The sequence below is a fragment of the Monodelphis domestica genome, chromosome 3 (genome assembly GCF_027887165.1).
Source record: "Monodelphis domestica isolate mMonDom1 chromosome 3, mMonDom1.pri, whole genome shotgun sequence".
Lineage (NCBI taxonomy): Eukaryota > Metazoa > Chordata > Mammalia > Didelphimorphia > Didelphidae > Monodelphis > Monodelphis domestica.
The window spans coordinates 112,050,400-112,073,078 of NC_077229.1; the positions used below are offsets into that span (position 1 = coordinate 112,050,400).

A 22,679-nucleotide genomic window follows, 5' to 3' on the forward strand; every position below is an offset into this window, starting at 1 on the left:
TGACTTGCCAGGGTCACACAGTTGGAAATTGTCTGAGGCCAGATTTGAACCTAGGACCTCCCATCTCTAGGTCTGGCTCTCAATCCACTGAGCTACCCAGCTGTCCCCTCTTATTTTTAAATAGGAAACTGGTCTCATTATTAGAAACATTATTTTGCTTGCTGTGCCAATGATAGTTTGGATAAATAGATGAAAGCACTTAGATAAAGGATCTATTTAGCATTTTCTGGGTTTCAGGCACTGTACTAATATCAGAGAGGAATGAGACTAGAAAAAGAGACTAATTTAGGAGGTTATAAGTTCAGGTGAAAGCTGATAATAACTTATTAGGGTTGGTAGCAATTCAAATGGAGAGGAGAGTGATGATGTAGTAGAGTTAAAATCCAGAGTTCTGATTGAATATGCCTTTGGAATTGCAAGGATTAAAATAACTCTCCCCGGATTGTGAAGATTAAATTAACTCTCCCCTGCCCATTTTTAGATTTAATCACCAAAACCATATACGCTCTACTTACTTGAGTAGGAGAGATCTGTGACCCATGTGTGCAATAGTGGGTGATGAATCAGAATCTACTGATTGCCCCCTGGGCAGTCCTAAACAAAGCTTTAGCAATAATTGGTACATGTGAAATGGAAGGTAGTCACAGGAAGTGACGCAAAAAGAAGTGTCTTTAAAAAAGAAGTTACGACTTCCTGTGGAGAGTTCTTCTGGAGTTCTGAGTTCAAGTTGGAGGCTGGTGAAGAATCTGCTTTCTGGACCTAAGACCTTGGACTTGGTGTGACTGTTCTTAAATCTTTTCCTTTGGACTGACATGTGGTGAGTGAAGAAGGCTGACTCCTTTTCCTTGAATTTCTGAAGGGACTAGTCTCAGGAGAGACCTACCCTCTTGAGAGAGACTCCCTACATCCCCAGGTCCTCAGCTCAAGGTCGAGGCCCCTCCAGCTAAGGACTCACTAGCCCTGCCTGGGTTGAGCCAAGGCTGGAGCAAAATACTTAGTGGGTAGGTTAGATATCTTACCCTATCCTCTCTCTGATTTTCTTACTTTCACTCTTTCTATATTTTTAAAATAAATTGTTAAAATAAATCTCTTTAGAATTGATGAAATTTCTGGGAGCCCTCACATTTCTACTGTAAAAGTTAAAATTAAATCTCAATAATAAAAATATTATACTTTAGGAGATTTATCAATGATCATTAGAAATAAAGGAATAAAAGGGATACAAAATAAAGACTACGTGCCCATGGCTGATCAACCAGTTCAGGCGCCCACCTAACCACCACCAAGCTCACCAACAGGGCCAAAAAAAGCCAGGGACCCTCCATGTCCCCACCTAATATCCCCTGACTACAGGAAGTACATAAGCACAGGATGTCAATGGACTCCCAGGAAATGTAGTTCTTTTTTAGGGTAACAGATTTTCAATGATACATTCCCAACTGAGATCTGTGGAAGAGTAGTCTCTCCAATGGATCTTGTAAACATAACCAACTTTTAAATTACAATAATTTGGAGGATAAAAGGAAAAGAGAACAAAACCAATGATTGCTGAGTGCATTGACAAAAAGCCAGTCAGAGGATAGTCCCCTTTGGCATAACAGTATACATACAAAACAAATGCATTCAACCTCACAGAGTTCAAATCACCACATCCCAAAGTTCACTCTGGATCTTCTGGTGCAGTGTGTGGTCTATGGAGACATCTTCGTGGTGCCTTCTAAGAATTCATTTTCTGGATTTGGAGAGGTAGCATGTTTCTTATCCTAAAATTACTCTCAAGAAGAATTTAAAATTTGCAATTTAAAATAATCATACATTCCCCCCTGAAGAGGGTGTTGAAAACCGCAGGGATCACTTAGGGATGCATGGCTGATTATGAGGTATATTTTTAAAAGGTAAAATTTTTTAAAAACTGTTACTTTGTGAAAATCATTTGCTTTGCACTCCCAGTGGATCATGGCCAGGTATGAAGAGGAAATGGATCTTCTTTTTGGTGAGAAACCTTGTATTCTACATTTCCTTAGCTGACACAGTATGTCAATGATTTTAAGTTATATATATTTTTTTTATTAAAAAAAAACTTTTAGTATTATTTTTGCTTGCATGGGCAATATACTATTTCAGTTTTATTTTTCTTTGCTTTTTGTATTTGAAGCACATGTCACCAGTATTGATGTTCTTTAACTTTTTTGATTTTAGAGTAATATAAGTTTAAAATATATTTGCAATGATGTCACTGCATACCCAAAAAGCTTTAGACTATAAAAATGATGCCACTGATTGATTTAAAAAAATTATTGAACTTTGCTTAATGATTCTGTCTGATTCCAGGACAAGAGAATACAAAAACCAAGCTAAACTGCATAGTGCCAATTGAGCACAAGGTCAAAGAGACCATCCAATCCCAATGCGATTCATGAAAATTTTGAGCCAAGAAAAGAGGACTTGAACTTGTTTGAGGTTCAAGGTTGCAGCTATTTAACATGTGTTAAAGGCAAGTCTTCCTTGTCCCACATTCAACCAAGTATCTCAAATTTGGCTCCTACCTGGCTCCTATAATCTAGTCTCTTTTCTGTCTTTCATGGTGTGGCAAACTTTCTATAGTCCTGGCTACTGATTGGTAAATCATAATTGCTTAAATCACTTTAATTGGGCTTGATTCAAGGACCTGTTATGGATTTATTTTTCCTTTACTTAGAATTGTTACACATAAGACTTTGATAGTCTATATTTCATCCAGAACTTATTTTTTTTTAATTTAGATTTTTAAAAATATTTTTTATTTCTCTTGACAATTGATTCATATACCTCATAACTCAGCCATGCATCCCTAAGTGATCCCACGGTTTTTCAACACCCTCTTCAGGAGGGAATGTATGATTATTTTAAATTGCAAATTTTAAATTCTTCTTGAGAGTAATTAAAATGCTACCTCTTCAAATCCAGAAAATGAACTCTTCTTAGAAGGCACCATGAAGATGCCTCCATAGACCACAAGCTACATCAAGAAGATCCAGAATGAACTTTGGGTGTGGTTGATAGAACTGAAGGTTGATTGAACATTTAATTTGAATGTATACTCTTATGCCAAAAGGGGACTGCCCTACCTGACCTTCTGTCAATGCACCTAGCAATTATTGGTTTTGTTCTCTTTTCCTCTTATCCTCGAATTATTACAATTTCAAAGTTGGTATGTTTAGAAGACCCACTGGAGAAACTAGTCTTCTGCAGGTCTCAGGGGGAAATGTATGACTGAAAATCTGTTACCCTAAAAAAGAACTACATATCTTAAGAGCCCACTGGCTTCCTTTCATTATGTACTTCCTGTAGACAGAGGATAAAGGGCATGGGCTTTGGAGGCTCCTCTCTGATGTAGAATCAGCATTGATGGTGGTGAGTGGGGTTGACTAAAAAATGGCTAACCAGCCATGGCCATGTGGTCTTTATTTTTTATCTTCTTTATTCCTTGATTTCTAATGATCATTAATAAATCTCTTAAAATATAATATTATTATTGAGATTTAATTTTAACTTTTACAACTTTAGTACTTGTGTGTGAGTATTTCACAAAGAGTGTGGATGCAAGGTGTCCTGCGTCTTAACATATGTCAAACACTGCAACCTCGAGTCTCACACTAGGTACAAGTCCTTTCCTATTGGCTTAGACATAAATCCTACATGGATTGGTTTGGTCCTTTTTGACCTTGTGCTTCTTGGCACTGTGCAGTGGCTCTTTTTGTATTCCCTTCTCCTGGAATCAGACAGAATCATTAAGCAAAGCCCCATAATTTTTAAGAAAAACAATAAATGGCATAATTTTTGTAGTCTAAAGCTTTTTGGGTATGCATTAATATTTGAACAAATGTATTTTAAACTTATATTACTGTAAAATCAAAAAATTATAGAAAAATCTCAATATTGTTGGCATGTGCTTCAAATACAAAAAGGAGAGAAAAAATAAAACTCATACTATATCATATTCATACTATATTGTCAAAGAAAAACAGCAATAAAATATTTTAAAAATCAAAAATATATAGCTTATAATCATTGACACATTGTGTCAGCTAAGGAAAGGAAGAATACAAAGGTTTCTCACCAAAAAATGAGATCCATTTCCTTTTCAAACTTGGCCATGATTCATTTTCTCAAAGCAAATGATTTTCACAAAGTAACAGTTTCTTATAAAGAACATTAGTACAACAGGTAAGGCACATTCATGAAGTATCATGAAAAGACGGGGAAGAGTAGTTGTGCAAGGAAGAGGACTTCCAAGAGATCCAAATTTCTAGCCTAGGATATTGAATGAATTACAGTACCATTGACAGAAATATGGCTTCATAAATAAAAGCTGCTATCTATTTATTTCATTGGAAGTATATATTCCCATTTTGTCCTATTTTGTAAGGACTCATTTACTGATTTGATTTTAGTGCTTTGAGTTGCATAAAATTGAAATGAATTCAGAAACTGAATTGAACCTGTGTGACTACTGTCAAAGTGCCTACTTAACTGTCAGTTATCCATAAATACCATCATGAAATGTATTTTTAATTTCTATTCTCATTAATAATGTTCTCTTTCCCTGCAATCTATTCCTTTCATCTTTGTTTTTAGCCAACTGACCTCCAATATCATCTGGTATGCTTTTTTGGGGGCAGAGGGGGGGGTCTTAAAGAAGGTAACCTTGTGACATTGTTAATATTAGGAAAATAACATCAGTGCTGATAAAAGTGCCAAGGAAAATGGAAGGACATTCTTCTTTTCCTACTCAAAAAAGAACCCAGGTGGATTTGAATTTAGTTCATTTGAATTTAGGCATACTAATGGATAGTTAACTCTGGCATTATAAATAAAGCATCCTCACTGTTTTCAGTCTTTCATTTTTCTTTTTTCCTTTCATTTTCTTTTCTTTTCTTTTCTTTTCTTTTCTTTTCTTTTCTTTTCTTTTCTTTTCTTTTCCTTTCTTTTTTTTTAATTTTAAAAGACAACATAGTAAGGGATTGTGTGTGCTCATATCATGTGTGAATGTTTTGACTTGCTGGTAGCCCTTTAGTAAGCCCTGCTGACATCCTCATCTATAAAATGGGAATAGCTGCCATTTCTTTCTGGGTTCATTTAAGATCATCATATATGTAAAAGCATGCACTATACATGTAATTGCATGTTTCTGTAATACTGTGTAGTTTGCAAAATATTTTCTTAAAAATGAATGTGGGAGATAGTCTTACTTATAAATCAGTATTTTCTAGATTCTTTGGGATGGAGTGTCTTGTCTAAGGCCGCACAGTTAACTAAGTAATAAAGCCTAGATGCAAAACCAGCTCTTCTGATTAAATGCAATCCTTTTTTGTTCTTGTTACATATTCAGTATTTTTTTTGACATTTTTATTTAATTAGATGATTTAGAATATTTTTCCATGGTTACAAGACTCATGTTCTTTCTCTCCCTTCCCCCCACCCGATGCACAATTCCACTGGGTTTAACATGTGTCATTGATCAAGGCCTATTTCCATATTATTAATATTTGCACTAGGGTGATCTTTTAGTCTACTTCCTCAATCATATCCCCATTGACCCATGTGATCAAGCAGTTGTTTTTCTTCTGTGTTTTTTCCCCACAGTTCTTCCTCTGGATATAGATAGTATTCTTTCTCATATGTCCCTCCAAATAGTTCTGGATCATTGCATTGCTACTAGTTGAGAAGTCCATTACATTTGATTTTACCACAGTGTATCTATCAGTCTCTGTGTACATTGTTCTCTTGGTTCTGCTCCTTTCACTCTGCATCAATTCCTGGAGGTCATTCCAGATCACATGGAATTCCTCCAGTTCATTATTCCTTTGAGCACAATAGAATTCCATCACCAGCATACATCACAATTTGTTTGGCCATTCCCCAATTGGAGGGCATCCCCTCATTTTCCAATTTTTGGCCACCACAAAGAGCGCAGCTATGAATATTCTTGTATAAGTCTTTTTCGTTATTATCTCTTTGGGGTACAAACCCAGCAGTGCTATGCCTGGATCAAAGGGCAGTCTTTTAGCACCCTTTGAGCATAGTTCCAAATTACCTTCTAGCATGGTTGGATTAATTCACAACCCCACCAGCAATTCATTAATGTTCCAATTGTGCCACATTCCCTCCAACATTTATTACTTTTCTTTGCTGTCATGTTAACCAATCTGCTAGGTGTGAGGTGATACCTCAGAGTTGTTTTGATTTGCATCTCTCTGATTATAAGAGATTTAGAACACTTCTTCATGTGCTTGTTAATAGTTTTGATTTCTTTGACTGAAAATTGTCTATTCATGTCCCTTGCCCATTTGTCAATTGGGGAATGGCTTGATTTTTTGTACAATTGATTTAGGTCCTTATAAATTTGACTGATTAGACTTTTGTCAGAGGTTTTTGTTATAAAGATTGTTTCCTAATATGTTGCTTCCCTTCTAACTCTTGCTTGGTCTTAAAATCTTTCCTTTCCCAAAGACCTGAGAAATATACGATTCTGTGTTCACCTAATTTACTTAGAGTTTCCTTCTTTATGTTCAAGTCATTCACCCATTCTGAGTTTATCTTGGTGCCGGGTGTGTGATGTTGATCTAAACCTAATCTTTCCCATACTGTTTTCTAATTTTCCCAGCAGTTTTTGTCAAATAGTGGATTTTTGTCTCAAAAGCTGGGATCTTTTGGTTTATCATGGACTGTCTTACTGAGGTCATTTATCCCAAGTCTATTCCACTGGTCCTCCCTTCTTTCTCTTAGCCAGTACCATATTATTTTGATGACCACTACTTCATAGTATATTTTAAGGTCTGGTACTGTTAGGCCACCTTCCTTCACATTTTTTTCATCATTTCCCTTGATATTCTTGATTTTTTGTTTTTCTAAATAAACTTTGTTATTGTTTTTTCTAATTTAGTAAAAAAGTTTTTTGGTAGTTTGATGGGCATGGCATAAATAAGTAAATAAGTTTGGCTAGGATTGTCATTTTTATTATGTTAGCTCATCCTTCCCATAAGTAATTAATGTTTTTCCAATTATTTAGATCTAGTTTTAATTGTGTGGAGAGTGTTTTGTAGTTGTGTTCATATAGTTCCTGTGTTTGTCTTGGCAGATAGATTCCTAAAGTATTTTATATTGTCTATGGTGATTTTAAAGGGAATTTCTCTTTCTAACTCTAGCTGCTGGGATGAGTTGGAAGTATATAGAAATGAAGATATTTTATGTGGGTTTATTTTGTATCCTTCAACTTTGCTAAAGTTGTTGATTATTTCTACTACCTTTTTAGTTGATTTTCTAGGAGTCTTTAAGTAGAGCATCATATAATCTGCAAAGAGTGATAGCTTGGTCTCCTCATTGCCAATTTTAATACCTTCAATTTCTTTTTTTTCCCCTCTAATTGCTACTGCTACTGTTTCTAATACAATGTTAAATAATAAGGTGATAATGGGCATCCTTATTTCACTCCTGATCTTATTGGGAATGCTTCTAATTTATCCCCATTGCAGGTGATGCTTGCTGATGGTTTTAGATATATACTGTTTATTATTTTTAGGAAAGGCCCTTCTATTCCTATACTTACTGGTGTTTTCAATAGGAATGGGTGTTGTATTTTATCAAAGGCTTTTTCTGCATCTGTTGAGATAATAATGTGATTTTTGTTGGTTTGCTTGTTGATAGGGTCAATTTTGTGAATGGTTTTCTTAATATTGAACCATCCTTGCATTTCTGGTATAAATCTTACTTGATCATAATGAAAAACCCTCATGATCACTTGCTGGAGTCTTTTTGCTAGTGTTCCATTTAAGATTTTTGCATGTACGTACATTAAGGAGATTGGTCTGTAGTTTTCTTTCTCTGTTTTTTAATCTACCTGGCTTTGGAATTAGTACCATATTTGTGTCATAAGAGGAATTTGGTAGAACTCCTTCTTTGCTTATTATGTCAAATCATTTGTATTGTATTGGGATTAATTGTTCTTTGAATGTTTGATAGAATTCACTTGTGAATCCATCAGGCCCTGACGTTTTTTTTTCTTAAAGAGTTCTTTGATGGCTTGTTCAATTTCTTTTTCTGATATAGGGTTATTTAAGTATTCTATTTCTTCTTCTATTAATTTAGGCAATTTATATTTTTGTAAATATTCATCTATATCACCTAGATGGCCATATTTATTGCCATATAATAGGGCAAAATAGTTTTTAATGATTGCCTTGATTTCCTCTTCATTAGAGGTGAGGTCTCCCTTCTATCTTGGATACTGTAAATTTTATTTTTTTCTTTACTTTTTTTATTAGGTTGACTAGTACTTTGTCTATCTTTTTTTTCAGAATACCAGCTTCTAGTCTTGATTATTAATTCAATAGTTCTTTTACTTTCAATTTTATTAATTTCTCTTTTAATTTTTAGGATCTCTAATTTAGTTTTCATCTGGGGATTTTTAATTTGTTCACTTTCTAATTTGTTAATTTGCATGTCCAATTTTTTGACTTCTGTCCTCACTAATGTATATGAACTCAAAGATATGAATTTCTCCCTTAATACTGCTTTGGCTGCGTCCCATAGATTTTGAAAGGATGTTTTATCATTGTCAATTTCTTCAATGAAATTATTAATTGTTTCTATGATTGTTCTTTAACCAATTTTGGAGAATCATATTATTTAATTTCCAATTTATTTTTGATTTGCCTCTTCATGTACCCTTACTAATTATTATTTTTATTGCATTATGATCTGAAAAGGTTGCATTTATTATTTCTGCTCTTTTGCCCTTGTTTGACATGTTTTTATGCCTTAGTACCTGGTCAATCTTTGTGACTGTACCATGTGCTGCTGAAAAGGTGTATTCTTTTTTGTCCCTATTTATTTTTCTCCCTGTATCTATTAACTCTAATTTTCTAAGATTTCATTCACATCTCTTACCTCTTTCTTATTTTTTGGTTTGGTTTATCTAGATTTGATAGAGGTAGGTTCAAGTCTCCCACTAGTATAGTTTTGCTATCTCTTTCCTCCTTCAACTTCCATTTCTCCTTTAGAAATTTGGATGCTATACCATATTCAGTATTCTATCCACCTTTATTTAGAAATCTTTTTCAACTCTGAAAATTAGTCTTTTGCATTATGAGGAAGGGAACAACCATTTATTTAGTACCTCCTCTGTACCAGACACTGCTGGCTGCTTCACAAATTATTATCTCATTTTATCTTTACAAAAACCAGTCAGTGCTATTATTATTCTTATACAGTTGAATAAACTGGGATAGAAATTAAATGACTTTCCCAGAGTCACACTGCTAATAAATTTCTGAGGTTGGAGTTGAACTTGGATTTCTTAAAAAAAAAATGCTTTGCTCCAAGAACTGATAGAAATTAAGGGGGGCAGCTGGGTGGCTCAGTGCATTGAGAACCAGGCCTAGAGATGGTTCAAATCTGGCCTCAGACACTTCCTAGCTGTGTGACCCTGGGCAAGTCACATAACCCTCATTGCCTAGCCCTTACCACTCTTCTGCTTTGGAACCAATACACGATATTGACTCCAAGATGGAAGGTAAGGGTTTAATTTAAAAAAAAAAAAGAAACAAAGAAAGAAAGGGTATAAGCTTTTTCAGAGAATGTAAACATTTAACTTCAGCATTTATTCTACTTCGTGAATTAATCAATAAGTATTTATTAAATGTTTACTATGTAGAGCAGAAGTGGCAACCCCACAACACTTTTGTTTGTGGGCAAAGCTAGTTTAAAATATAATTTAACTTAGCTGTGTGACCCTGGGCAAGTCACTTGACCTCCATTGCCTAGCCCGTACCACTCTTCTGCCTTGGAACCAATACACAGTACTGATTCCAAGAGGAAAGGTAAGGGTTTAAAAAAACCCTACCATAATTTTAAAATATTTAATAAAACAAATAAAAATGCAATTAAACATAAATAATACATTTTTAAACCAATTCACTATGTTGTCTCCTCGATCCTCATGTATGGATTAGTGACTGATTTCTTTTTGAGTTTGACACCTCTAATACAGATGATTATTTTTTTTTTGCCTTTTTTCTAGTATGCTTTGAATTTTTCTGTTTACTTGTATATTCCTGGGGAATAAAGATAAGACCAGAAAAAAAGGAAAGGAAAAAGGACAGATATTTAAGAGAAGCAAGGGCTGAGCCAAAGCTAGCTATGTGTTTTGTATTGTACCTGGCTTAGGTAAGACTCTTAATACAAAAGGGAAAGTCTTAATGTGGTTTTGAACTTCTTAAAAAAAAAAAACCTAAGACTTTTTTCTTTTTTTGGACATTGTGGTATATATATATATATATATATATATATATATATATGAGAGTGCAAACCTGCCTTTCCAGTCATTTTACTGCCTTTTGTTTTGTTTTAAATACCTTGGGGCATTAGGCAATTTCAGCAGGGGACCCAGTTGATTGGTTCCTAGCCAACTGGGGCCAACTCTGTGGGGCCCCTCTAACTACAGGACCTAAATTACCTCCAAATTAGGTTCACTGTGGCCTGGTTTATCAGAACCGTGCCCAGGTAACAGTTTGACTTGGATATCAGGCTGTTCTCATTGGGCTAGTTCAGCTGTCCCATTCTGCACCATTGCTCAGTACTTTATTCTTCTGTCATTGGGAAAGGCTTTTTGTAGACCAGAACTTATCCCCCTTCTCTCCTTACTTACCAGTAAAAGAAGCCTGATAAAGTCTACTCTAGTAGACCCATCTGCTTATTTCTTCTACTTTATTCCTGGCCTGCTGTTTTTCTGTAGCCACTCACTATAGTTGCCTGAGGTCAGAAGTCAGAATTCAGACTGACAAATGGTCCCTTTTCATTGGGCCATTAGAGGTCACTTGAAACTCTTACTGGTGTCGGTTGCCTTGAAGGCACAGTGGGTCAGCTAGGACAAAACCATGGCCAAGAGTGGTGATTTTAATCATGCACATTTTTAAATAAAGCAGATGTTAGGCAACCTTGTGAGCATCCTCTGTTCCAGGCAGAATTTGTGCTAAATGCTTTGTTTTCAATATACTTTGCAAAGGTTAATGAATTTATTCTTTTATAGTCCTCTTGATTATTATCTGTATTTTCTTTTAAGAGATCAAGTGGTTAAGGCATAAACAAAATAACTGGCTTTCTCCTTTTTTCATTTTGACAGTGCTTTTACTGTGATACCTTGATACAGAGATATTACTGAAATGAAAGATTTTGTGACTTGCTTAAGCACCTAGAGAACTATATTCCTGAATACAAAGGCAGTCTAATTTGTAGGCTTATGCTACACAAAAATAATTACACTGATTCTCTGAGTATTAGGCAAAATTTTAATATAGATACTATGACTTTGTATCACATAAACCTAAAGAATGAGGACATGAGATTCCTAATTATTTATTCTCTTAAAACTGAAGTGGAATGTTTTTAGATAGTTAAGATGACCTTTGTCTTTTCCCACTTTGAATGGAAAAAAGTAAGTTGTCTTTATGTTAGGTGGGGAGCTAGCTGTGGTACTGATTATGAGGATATTTTGCTCTTCATCTTTTAATCATATTTTGCTTTAGGAGATTGGAGAACGTATGTCTCCTGTCCATCAGTATTCTCTAGGTTAATTCAGTAAGAATGTAGCTGCCATAGCCTTTTGCTTTTACGAGTTTTTGTTGAACTACGTTTATAGGGAAGGTGTTAATTTGACAGAAAATATTTAGTATTAGAAATCTTTAGTGGTTTTTTTGTCCTTTTTGAGATTTTTGATCTGGGTAATTCTTTTAACTCCGTTAATATCCAAATGGTTTGGTAAAATGCTAGAGGCAAGAATTTGAAAACAACAATTAAAAAAAAATGACTTAAAGAGCCATATACAAACCTGACCTGGGTCAAGCTTGATTTGCAGCTCAGTCAATTTTGGAATAGGCTGTCAGTTTTGTAAACAGGAGTCTGCTGGGTGAATTGAACTGGAGGGTGAGATTAGCATATTAATAAGGTGCTTTCTAATCTCCTTCTCTCTCTCCTCCCTCCCCTTTTTTCCTCCTTCCCCTTTCCCTCCCTCCCTTCCTGAATGAATCTAGGAATACAGACCCACACGGTCACATTACTAGCTGGTTGCATTCTGTTCAGTAGCTCACTCTGGCAAGAATGGTCTGTGTTTCAAATTGCGGACGCATGAGAAGATTCTGTAATTGAAAAGCAATTCTTCCTGCTGCTGGAAAATGTTACAGAAGTGATACCTACCAAATTTCGATGCAAACTATCCAAACAGGAACAAATGTAGGGGAAGCTTAGCCTTGCTTGTGGATTGAATGCGTTCAAGTGATTAGCTTTCCAGCCCCCCCCCCGACAGGAGCAAATACTATTGGAGCACTGAATTGGGACTTTGTATGCTGAATCCTGGCTTGATCTCTATACAATTGTGTGTATGTTGTTGGAACTGGCTGGCCAACCGGCCCTGAAACCAGCAGGTGCTATCTATATGGAGAAAAGCGGCTGTAGCCCATTTCCAATATGTTGGGCTAAAGGTATAAATAATTTTAAATTTTATTGTATTTTATTGTTTCAAAATTGTATTTTGTTGCCAGGAGACTAATAAGGTTTTTCTTTTCAATAAATTGTTATCTCAAATGGAAAAAAATAAATGGTTGAAAGAAATTCACAATTATAATCACAACTAACTGACTAGTCTTTCATAGTTACTAAAATATTTAAATGAGTAAACATTTATTTTTTTAGCTTTTGTACTTTTTCTTTTGTCATATCAGTTTTATCACTGTAATACTGCTAATTTTTTATTTTGTCCATGAAAGTTCTCAAGAAAAAGTGACTAAATTAAAATCGTATGAAAACTTATTTTCCTAATTATTTTTTCTCTTCTGGTTTTAAAGTTGGTATCCCTTAGTGGTTGGGAATTCCAGATAAAATATACTTTGTACTCCGTTTTATGCAAAAAAATAAAAAAAAAAATGGATTCATAGTTCCCGAGTCAGAAATTACAGTAACTGCTTTCCTAAAAAATTTCACCTTGTTTAAAAATCTAAATTAATTTCAAGGAAATAATAAGTTCCCTGGTTGTGTTCCTGGCAGTATTTGGGACATGTTTCTCTAAAATATTACAGAGGAAATGCCATGCCCTGGGAATAAGTAGAAAACCCTCCTAAGATAGGAAAATATAGCTGTTTTACTTTATTTGTTTAAATTATTTGTTTTAGAAAAGGTGGTCCTCTGTTGAGTATTTAATTAATATTTATAACAATTTTAAACATGTAAATACTTAATATTAAGTCAACCTCATTTCAAGTTGGATTTTTAAAAGATGTTGCACTGGGATAAACCCTGCTGCAGTGTTATATGTAGAGCTATAGAGTGATTTCACTTACCTTTTAGTTTAGAAGAAAGCTATCCTCCAAATAGGTTGTTAAAATATTAGCTCCTAACCATTAATTTTTCTTTTGATGCTTCTAATTTATCCAATAGTAATTTTTATCTATTTGGATGTCGAAATTTGTCTGGCTTTTAAAAATTTTAAACACATTTGATTTTGGAGTTAACATACTACATGAATAAGAAGCAATATCTAATATGCAAATTAAAAATTACATTGGGTTAATTATTGAGCATAAAAGAAAAGGAACTTTAATTTTTAAAAAAAGATAGCATAACTGAAGTTTCGAGTATTGTTTTTTAAAAAATGCTTTACATTATCATTTACTCTGTGGTTCAGTAAGACTCATAGTCTGCTTAGAGGCCTGAGGGGTTCCACTTGTCAAAACTATGGTACTTTTTGCAGACTTTGTATTTGCATAATTCTTACATATTGTTTAAGAGCATTCTGCTTAGTGATATTAAGCAATTTTGAATTGTGACAGAGGCTAGATTCTTAAAACACATATGAAGCAGGCCCAAAATTTGAACTAGTTTTACCAAATGCTAGGTTTCTTTTTAACTCTGGGTGCTGTTGGAAATTCATACCAAACTTTTAGAAGTAGGAAAGAGTGAGCCTTCCTGCTTGCTTCTAAAAAGACACTGATTTGAGTCTGACCTAGTTAACTTTCAAAGACAGGAATCATTTTTTAAATGGAAAACATTTTTGGGGAAAAGCAGACTCCAAAATAAATAAATAAAATAAAACTTTGAGATTGTTTCTAGTTCAGGACATTTGGCAGACCTGCATTTTCAGTTGTAGGTCTGGCTCTGTCTCTTGAATTAGGTTAGTGCTACTTTTGGATTGGTCACTGGTGGTGGCTCTGACAATGCAAGGCTTCTGTCAGCCCCTCCCCTTTCTTGGAGGTTAATCACACTGCTTCCACAGTGATCACATAACATATACAGTTCTAGTAAACTTCCTTTTGCCCTTCTCATTTTACTGCCTTGAACCAGGACAACAGAACATACATAAATCTGTTCCAGCACTGGTTTGATTCCTGCCTGTCTAGTAAGGACAAAGAGGTGGTTGGAAATTTGTAGAACTGGCCTTTTCCAAATGTAACTTTTAGGTAAAGAGAAATGAAAAGATTTTTAAGACTGTATAATAGGATGGAAACTGATTTAGAGTCAGTATTCTCATTAACAAAACTTTTGATCGTATTATTAACATCTTAGAAAAGTAGCAAAACTCCACTTTAAGAAAAGACTTAAAATACTTATTAGGGGAGTTCAAAATGTTTAAGGCAAAATCTCAGCTGGAATGGTTCTTATTCTTTAAAATTAAAGTACTTTTAAATCATGTTGATCTAGTAGCATTTGACAGGTTATCATTTGAATTTTTCTTCATCTTTACATAATGAATTTTTTGTGAATAATTTTCAGACTCATACCCTGGGAACTACCTTTTCAGTGTTGTATCTGGTAAAATACAGCCTAAGAGGGGTTACCTATACCCATGAGGGGTATAGCGGATGGAAGTGGGATGTTACTATTGAAAATACATTTTCACTGTTTAAATCATAACAATTCCTGGCATATTTTAGAAGATAGTTTTGAATTTCTAATATTTGAAAAATGTGACTTGTCATAATGAACATACATCAGCTTGCTTTTGGAGGTTAGGAAACGTATGTTATTACTTTTGAGAGGAATGTAAAGTTGTTTCACCTTTTTAAGGATTTAGGCTCTTAAGAGATAATTATAGATGTGTAATGAAAGTTTCATTCCCCTCCCCCATTTCAAGTGATTATTAATAAACCTTATGGAAAATAAGAAATTGGAGATATTACTTTTAATCTAACAGACATTAATAAGGACATAATGCCATTTAGAGGAAATCTCTGTGTGTCATATTTTTCTCTTAACAGATGAACTTTAAGAACCTCAAAAAAAATTTTTTCTGCCTTTAATGGAAAATATGAACTAGTTTTGAAAAGATTGAAGGGAAAGAATATAATAAAAAGTTTTTAACATCAGATTTCCCCTTTTTCACCTTTTCCTCTGAATATTTAGTACTCTACACTTAGTAGACCCTCAGTGCATATTTATGAGGGCTGTATAGGCATAGATAGCATGTTTAACAAATTTATCAATGACAGAGAAAGCCAGAAGAAAGAGGTATCATTGAAGTTATATGACAAGGTTCAAAAAGAACTAACCAGGACTAGAATGATCAGCCAAATTTAATAAGATGAAGTTAAGGGATCAGAATATGTACTCAACCTATGATAATATTGGAACAGGAAACTCCTAGATGAGAAAACTCTTCCAAAAAATGCCATTTGGTATTTTACTACATGTAATTTCCAGAGGGTTGCCCATAGTAATGAGGAGTTAAATGACTTACCCAGAGTTAAACAGCTGGTATTTTCTAGAATCCTCAAAAGACAGCTATATCTTCCACTAAGGATTCAAGGGGTAGCCTGAGGGATTGTGAGTGTAATCATGAACCCCACCTGTGTTCTTCTTACCATTGTTACCTGCTGATAACAATTAACCAGCTAGACTTAGGTAGGTTTTATAGTTGTTTCCCTTGATCATATAGTGGGTACAAAACATACACTCCTCCCTTCCAAATTAAGAGCACCTTTCCTACCAGTACATACATTATCCAGGGGAAAGTGGGCTCAAGCTTAAAGTACCAACGGCAAAGGATTGAATTCAGAGCTCTGGGAAACCCTTTTGCTGGAGTTGCCAAAATGCTTCCTTGAGGTATGATAGAACTTTTCTGCTGGGCTCTTTGTAGACTCTTGATTCTGCAGTAAATTTGTCCTTGGCTTCTGATGCAGACACTGCAGTCAGCTGATCCATAGATGCTTCTAGGATGGTTATGAGAAGGGAAGATTTGGACCTCCAAAGTTCATTAACTCCATTTTTAGTTAGGTTACATGTAGAGAGTAAAAGATGATAACACTAGATTCTGTTTCTTCGATTTATTCCTTCCGAGGGATCTAGTTGGAAAGTTCTCTTTTGTATTTACTCAAATATTTCCTATGCCATGTGCTCAGACAAGTTTGGTTTTGAAATGATCTTCTGTGTTATATATAGATTAAACCTGCATAGGATGATCTAGTTTCCTCAAATACAAACTCTCTTTTTTAACTTTTTATTTTTGAATTGATTGATTTCATTAAGATATATTGTCACCTGATCAGGGCCAGATGTATTAGGGTGACTTAAACCACCTTTACAGAAATAACTACCAGTAGTTAGAAAACTCACTCTTTAATCAGGAAAAAGGGATAGGCTCATCATTTTGGCCACCACACAGAACCAAAGGCTCCGGGCCTCTGGGAACCTTATCCCTGGGAGAAGACACAACTCAGTGCCAACTCCGCTGGGAGAGAACACTGTGCTAAATGCCCACTCCACTCTGGGAGAGAACACACTAGATACTTTTTCTGCCCTGGGAGAAAACGCGCTGTGCTAAGTGTCAACTCCAAAGAGATACTGAACCTGATAGTCTCTTTATACCTTTTGGGAAACCTACAAAGACTAATCACAAACAGGTACGTAAATCTCTTTACAGTCAATAGCTATGGTATGAGGGACTGGTTAGCTGTAACAAATTAAAGGCAAAAGTCAAACTCAGGATCTGGACTTCCAGAAAGGAAACTTTTACCCAATACAGAAACCTTTCAAAAAAACATGTTCTTAAACTTTGAAACAAAATAGATGTGCTTAGTACTGGGGTTTCTCAAAGTGCAGAGGTAAATTGAGTCATCAAATATTCACATTGACAACAGAAATACATAAACACCTTTGTATACTTATAAATACGATCATGCAAATACATACATACACACTTGCAGAACAAGATCTGTAAAGTTTTTAATCATTGTGTAAAGTATGTGTGTTGTTTTCCATTCATTTTCAAAATTTTGTGACCCTATCTGTTTGGGCAAAGATCTTGGAGTTATTTGCCATTTCCTTCTCCTCCTCATTTTACAGATTAGGAAACTGAGGCAAAGAGGGCTAAGTGACTTGTCCGGGGTCACATAGCTAGTGTCTGAGGCTGAATTTGAACTCAGGAAGATGTCTTCTGGATTCCAAGCCTGGCACTCTCTCCCTGTGCCTCCTTTTAGAGAGGAAGAGGGAGAGGGGCAGTGTGGGTATGTGTGTGCTTACACACACACACACCACACACTCTCTCTCTCTCTCTCTCTCTCTCTCTCTCTCTCTCTCTCTCTCTCTCTCTCTCTCTCTCTCTCTGTCTCTGTCTCTCTCTCTCTCTCTCTCTCTCTCTCTCTCCCTCTCTCCCTCTCTCCCTCTCTCCCTCTCTCCCTCTCTCCCTCTCTCCCTCCCTCCTCCTCCCCGTTTGGTAGTTGTCAAATTTCCCAATGCCAGAGAAGAACCATACAAAATGGAAGTCTTAAGGAAACACAAGGTTTTTTTAGTGGGTATGTATGTTACAGAAGTTATAGTCAATTCTGTTATTATACCTATAGAACAGTTTCAGGTAGATATTAGGGCACAGGGCTTATCAATAGTCAATAAACATTTATTATGCTTCAAAAGTTGGGGGCAATAGGCAAACTCCCTTTGATATCCATATCAGTTAAGACTTGGCTTAACTTAGTTCTCTTTATCTTTCCCTGGTATTCCTTGGGCCTCAGGCACTATTGTGATTAAAAAAAAAAAAGACTGATTTCACTCAATTCTGATCACTGGGACTCCTGAAGAAAAAGCTCCTAAATCCTCCCACAATGATCCTTTTGCGATTTTTCACAAGAAATAATCTGCTTTTTGGAATTTTTTTACTAGGTCTTTTGGAGAATGTGAAGCAAGAATTTCTTATTCTATTGGAAGGAAGTGTATGCTATAAACAATTAGAAAGGAATATAGCTTTTAATGGTTACCCAAAATCCTGGTAACCAAAAATTATGAGAGAAGAATAATAATTAAGCAACATTTTAGCAAGTATGAAAAATAGTATCTGCTTTCCTCTATCTCTGGGCAGGCAGGATGAATTTGGCACAGCTCACCCTTTCAGGGGAAAAGATTCTTTTCTGACCTCTATAAAATAGATATGAAGCTGGAGCAAAAATGAATGCATGACACTGAGATTTCTTTAGCACATTACAGGAATTTTACTCACATTTTTTTCTTTTCAGCCTCACGACAACCATGTAATTACTACAGATATTGTTATCCTTATTTTACAAATAAGAAAAGTAGGGTTGAAAAAGTGTTCCCACAGTTAGTATATCAGAGAAGCTAGGTTTTCTGACTAAAGTCAGATCACTGTCCACAATGCCATATTGATTCACAATATTCTGCTCCTTCATTACTTGGTCATAAAATAATTCCTTTACTGCTTTCCCCTATTGTATCAGAAGTGTATAGATCTAACTTTTAGGTTGTTAATAACCTTCTCCAGTACTTCATTGCTTCCTTGATCTCTTATCAACATGACTTTGGCTTCCAGTGATTCAGTCAGGAAGCAGATAGCAACCTATTAATTCTTTCCCAACCCATCTGTCTTTGTCAGATCCTACATTACTCATAAAATTACACTCAGATTACAGCTTATCATCTCTTTTTATATGTTGTCCAGCCTCTTCATTCCTGTCTCTGTGGCAGCTCTGGGGTATGATGATAAAATGCTGAATGTGGAGTCATATGTACTTCAGATATTTACTAGTTGTGTGACCCTTAGTAAGTCACATAACTGTTCACCCTTTCAGTTTCCTCATCTGTAAGAAGGGGATAATAATAGCACCTTCTGCACAAGGTTGCTATGCAAATGAGATAATGTGTAAAATACAAAACTTAAAAGTGCTATGTAAGTACTAGCAAAAATCTTATATTTTTTATTTTTTTGCTCATTAGAAAATATTGATGTGCCTCTTCTTCCCTCCATTATAGATCCCTTGTTCAGAGAGAGACAGTCTGTGTGTGTGTATGAGAGAGAAAGAGAGAGAGAGAGAGAGAGAGAGAGTGAGAGTGTGTGTGTGTGTGTCTGTTTTAACTCCTTAAGTACTTGCCCACCCACCCAGCTAGCAAGTGTCTGAGGTCAAATTTGAACCCAGGACCTCCCCACTCTATGTCTGGCTTTCAGTCCCCTGAACCACCTAGGCCTTAGATAGAATCGCTTTATTCTTTCTTTATTTTTGTAATTTTTTTTTGTAATTACTTGTTCTTTGAATACTTGATAAAATTCACTTATAAATTCCCTTGCTTCTGGATTATTTTTCCTTTTGAGGGTTATTCATGGACTGTTTGATTCATTTTAGATTAGATTGTTTACATTTTTAATTTCTTGTTTTCAATTTAGTAATTTTACATTTTTGTAAATATTTGCCCATTTCATTTAAATAGCCAATTTTGTTGGCATATAACTGGTCAAAGGGATTTCTAATAATTTCCTTTATCCTATACTCCTTTTTCATTTTTGATACTGGTAACTTCATTTTCTTCATTTCTTTATCAGATTAGATAGTACTTGAAACTAGAAAGTTTTATGTATCAATTTCAAATTTCCTTTGTTTTCACAGAATCTTTGATTTTTCAAATTTTTATTTGTTGTTTAACTGAGAATTAAAAATTTATTGTTTTTAGTTTTATCCCCAATTTATTGATCTATTTTTTCTTTTGTTGATGATGATGATGATGATGATTTTTTTCTTTTGTTGATGAAAAATTTTATATATACACATTTCCCCTCTACTGCTTTGGCTTCTTCTCAAAAGTTTTGTTTTTATGTTTATTTCTGTTAACTTCTTTCATGAAACTATTGTTTTTATAATTCGTTTTTTGACCCACAAATTCTTAAGGATTAAGTTATTTAGTTGTCCATTAGTTTTAACTTTTTTCTTCAAATGTGTTTTAATTATTATATTTTTTTATTGTTTGATCATTACAGGTTATATTTAAATTCTTGTTTATTTGCATATGCATTTAAGGTTTTTCATGCTGAGTAGATGAGTTTTTGTAAAGGTACCATTTCCCCTTTTTCCTGGAAAACTAAAGATAAGCACTTCCATTCATAATCCTAATTTCCCCTTCCCTAATTGCCAACATAATTACACCTAACTTTTATAGAATTCAAGTCATTAACTTATTGTCTATAATTTTTAGATTGTCTAGTTCTAAAATTAGCAAGTTGAGATCTCCATCTATGAATGTTTTGCTGTTAATTTCTTCCTTTAATTAAATTAATTTTAAGTATTTAGAGGTAAAGCAGTTGGTTATATACAGATTCAGTATTGATACTGAATTATTTGTTTTGAGTCTAAGCATAATATAGCTACTCTACTTAACTCTTAACCATGTCTGTTTATACAGTTAGTCACCTTTTCTAAAATTATTTTTATGCCTGCTTTTTTTGAGTTTGCCCAGTGTATCATAAATTCTGTTCCAACCCCTCATCTTAATTCTGGTTCAGTCCTAATATTTTAAGGGTGTTTCTTGTAAACAACATATTGTTGGCTTCTGCTTTCTGATATTTTCTGCTGTCCTAGTCTCTTTTATTTCACCATATCTGAGTATTCTTTTCCACTTGACCTTTTTGCAAAAGAGGAAGAAATGGGGGGAAAGTAGTTTTCTCAGCATTGAAGTAGGCTATTTCTTCTCTTTTACTGCTACTCTTTTCACCAGTTTCTGATCTCTAGTTCTTATATGACCTTTCTCTTAATTTGACCCTTCCGTTATGATCTACCCTCAGAAGCTGGCATAGACAGCTTATGACTGTTAGTTCCCTGTATTTCCTTTTCCTATCTGCTGATATTTCTTTAGTTTCTACATTAAAACCTTTGTGTGTATATTCAATCATCAGCTCTTTTTTCATGTTTATATATTTTCTTTTGTGTATTACAATTAGGTGAAATAGTAAATTCCTTTTCCATACCTCCCCTTTTTTCCTCTCTTAAAACCAAGGAAAACAGAAACAAACAAACAAACAAAATGAACTCAGTCTATGGATGTTACTTAAATTCTCTCTCTGTATCCACCTAGACTGAGATTTCTACATACACTTCTCTCTTTCCTTCTATTAGAATAGAAACTTATCATGATTTAGTATCCTTTAATTATTCACACATATCTTTGTAAATTTCTCTGATCTTCTGTGTTTGCATTTAAAAGTTTCTGCTTAGCTATATAGCCTTTCACCAGAAATGTTTGAAAGTCCTCAATTTTATTAAAGGTCCATTTCTCCCTACCCACTCAATTTTACTCTCTTTTGCTGGGGTAACATTCTTCCTGGTAAGCCTTTATCTTTTGATTATGAAGTATTTATTCCAAAATGTTTTTTCACTTTTATGATGCTTGTGGTGTGATGTGTCTTTAGTATAATCATAACTATTGTTCTTTGGTACTTCTAACTTTTTCTTCAGGCTGATTACAGTATTTTCTAAAATTTGAAAGTTGTACACATTCTTGGCCTTTTTTTTAAATTAAAACCCTTACCTTTCATCTTGGAATCAATATTGTGTAGTGGCTCCAAGGCAGAAGAGTGGTAAGGGCTAGGCAATGGGGGTCAAGTGACTTGCCCAGGGTCACACAGCTGGGAAGTGTCTGAGGCCAGATTTGAACCTAGGACCTCCCATCTCTAGGCCTGGCTCTCAATCCACTGAGCTACCCAGTTGCCTCCACTTTTTTGGTCTTTTGATGTACCTGGATGTTTTAAATTTGAGGTTTCTTTCAAGTGGTAAATTAGTGGATTCTAAGTCACTTAGCCTCTGCCTCAGTTTCCTCAACAATTCCTCAATCAATAAGGATATTAATAGTAGCCATTTCTGAGTGTTATTGTAAGGATTAAATGAGATGATATTAGTAAAGAGCTTAGCACAATGCCTGGTACATAATAGATGCTTTTAATAAATGCTTATTCCCATCCTTTTTTCCTTTCAATTTTTTTTCAATAACTAAAATTTGCCTCCACATCCTCGCCATCTCTCCTTTCCTCCCAAACTGAAAAAATAAAGAACATATTTCTAAAAATATGTACAGTAAAGCAGGACAAATCTCTACATTGAATGTATCTAAGAAATAATGTGTGCCTCAGTCAGTTCTCTAAGTCTATCATCCTTCTGTCAGGAAATGGGTAACATGTTTCATCATGTGTCTTCTGGAATGGTGGTTGATCATTATATTAATCAGAATTCTCTAGTCTTTCAGAGTTGTTCATTTTTATAATATTGTTCTTACTGTATAGATTATTCTCCTAGTTCTATGTACTTCACTTTGCATTGGTTCATAAAATTATTCCCAGCTTTCTCTGATATTCTTCCTTTCATTATTTCTTATAGCATAATAATATA

At 34.7% G+C, this 22,679-nt stretch overlaps 1 protein-coding gene across 11 annotated transcripts in view; it reads left to right on the forward strand.

Annotated features, from left to right (window-relative positions):
• Positions 1-22,679, forward strand: part of PTK2 (protein tyrosine kinase 2) — a 426,082-nt gene that overhangs the window by 106,354 nt on the left and 297,049 nt on the right. For 7 of the 11 annotated variants that reach the window (XM_056823011.1, XM_056823013.1, XM_056823023.1 and 4 more), the window contains one exon: positions 12,069-12,515. The exons of the other annotated variants lie outside the window; for them this stretch is intronic. In XM_056823011.1, coding sequence (XP_056678989.1) covers positions 12,416-12,515 — 100 coding nt within the window. In that variant the 5' untranslated portion in view covers positions 12,069-12,415. The remainder of the gene's footprint in view (positions 1-12,068; positions 12,516-22,679) is intronic. 11 annotated transcript variants of the gene reach the window in all.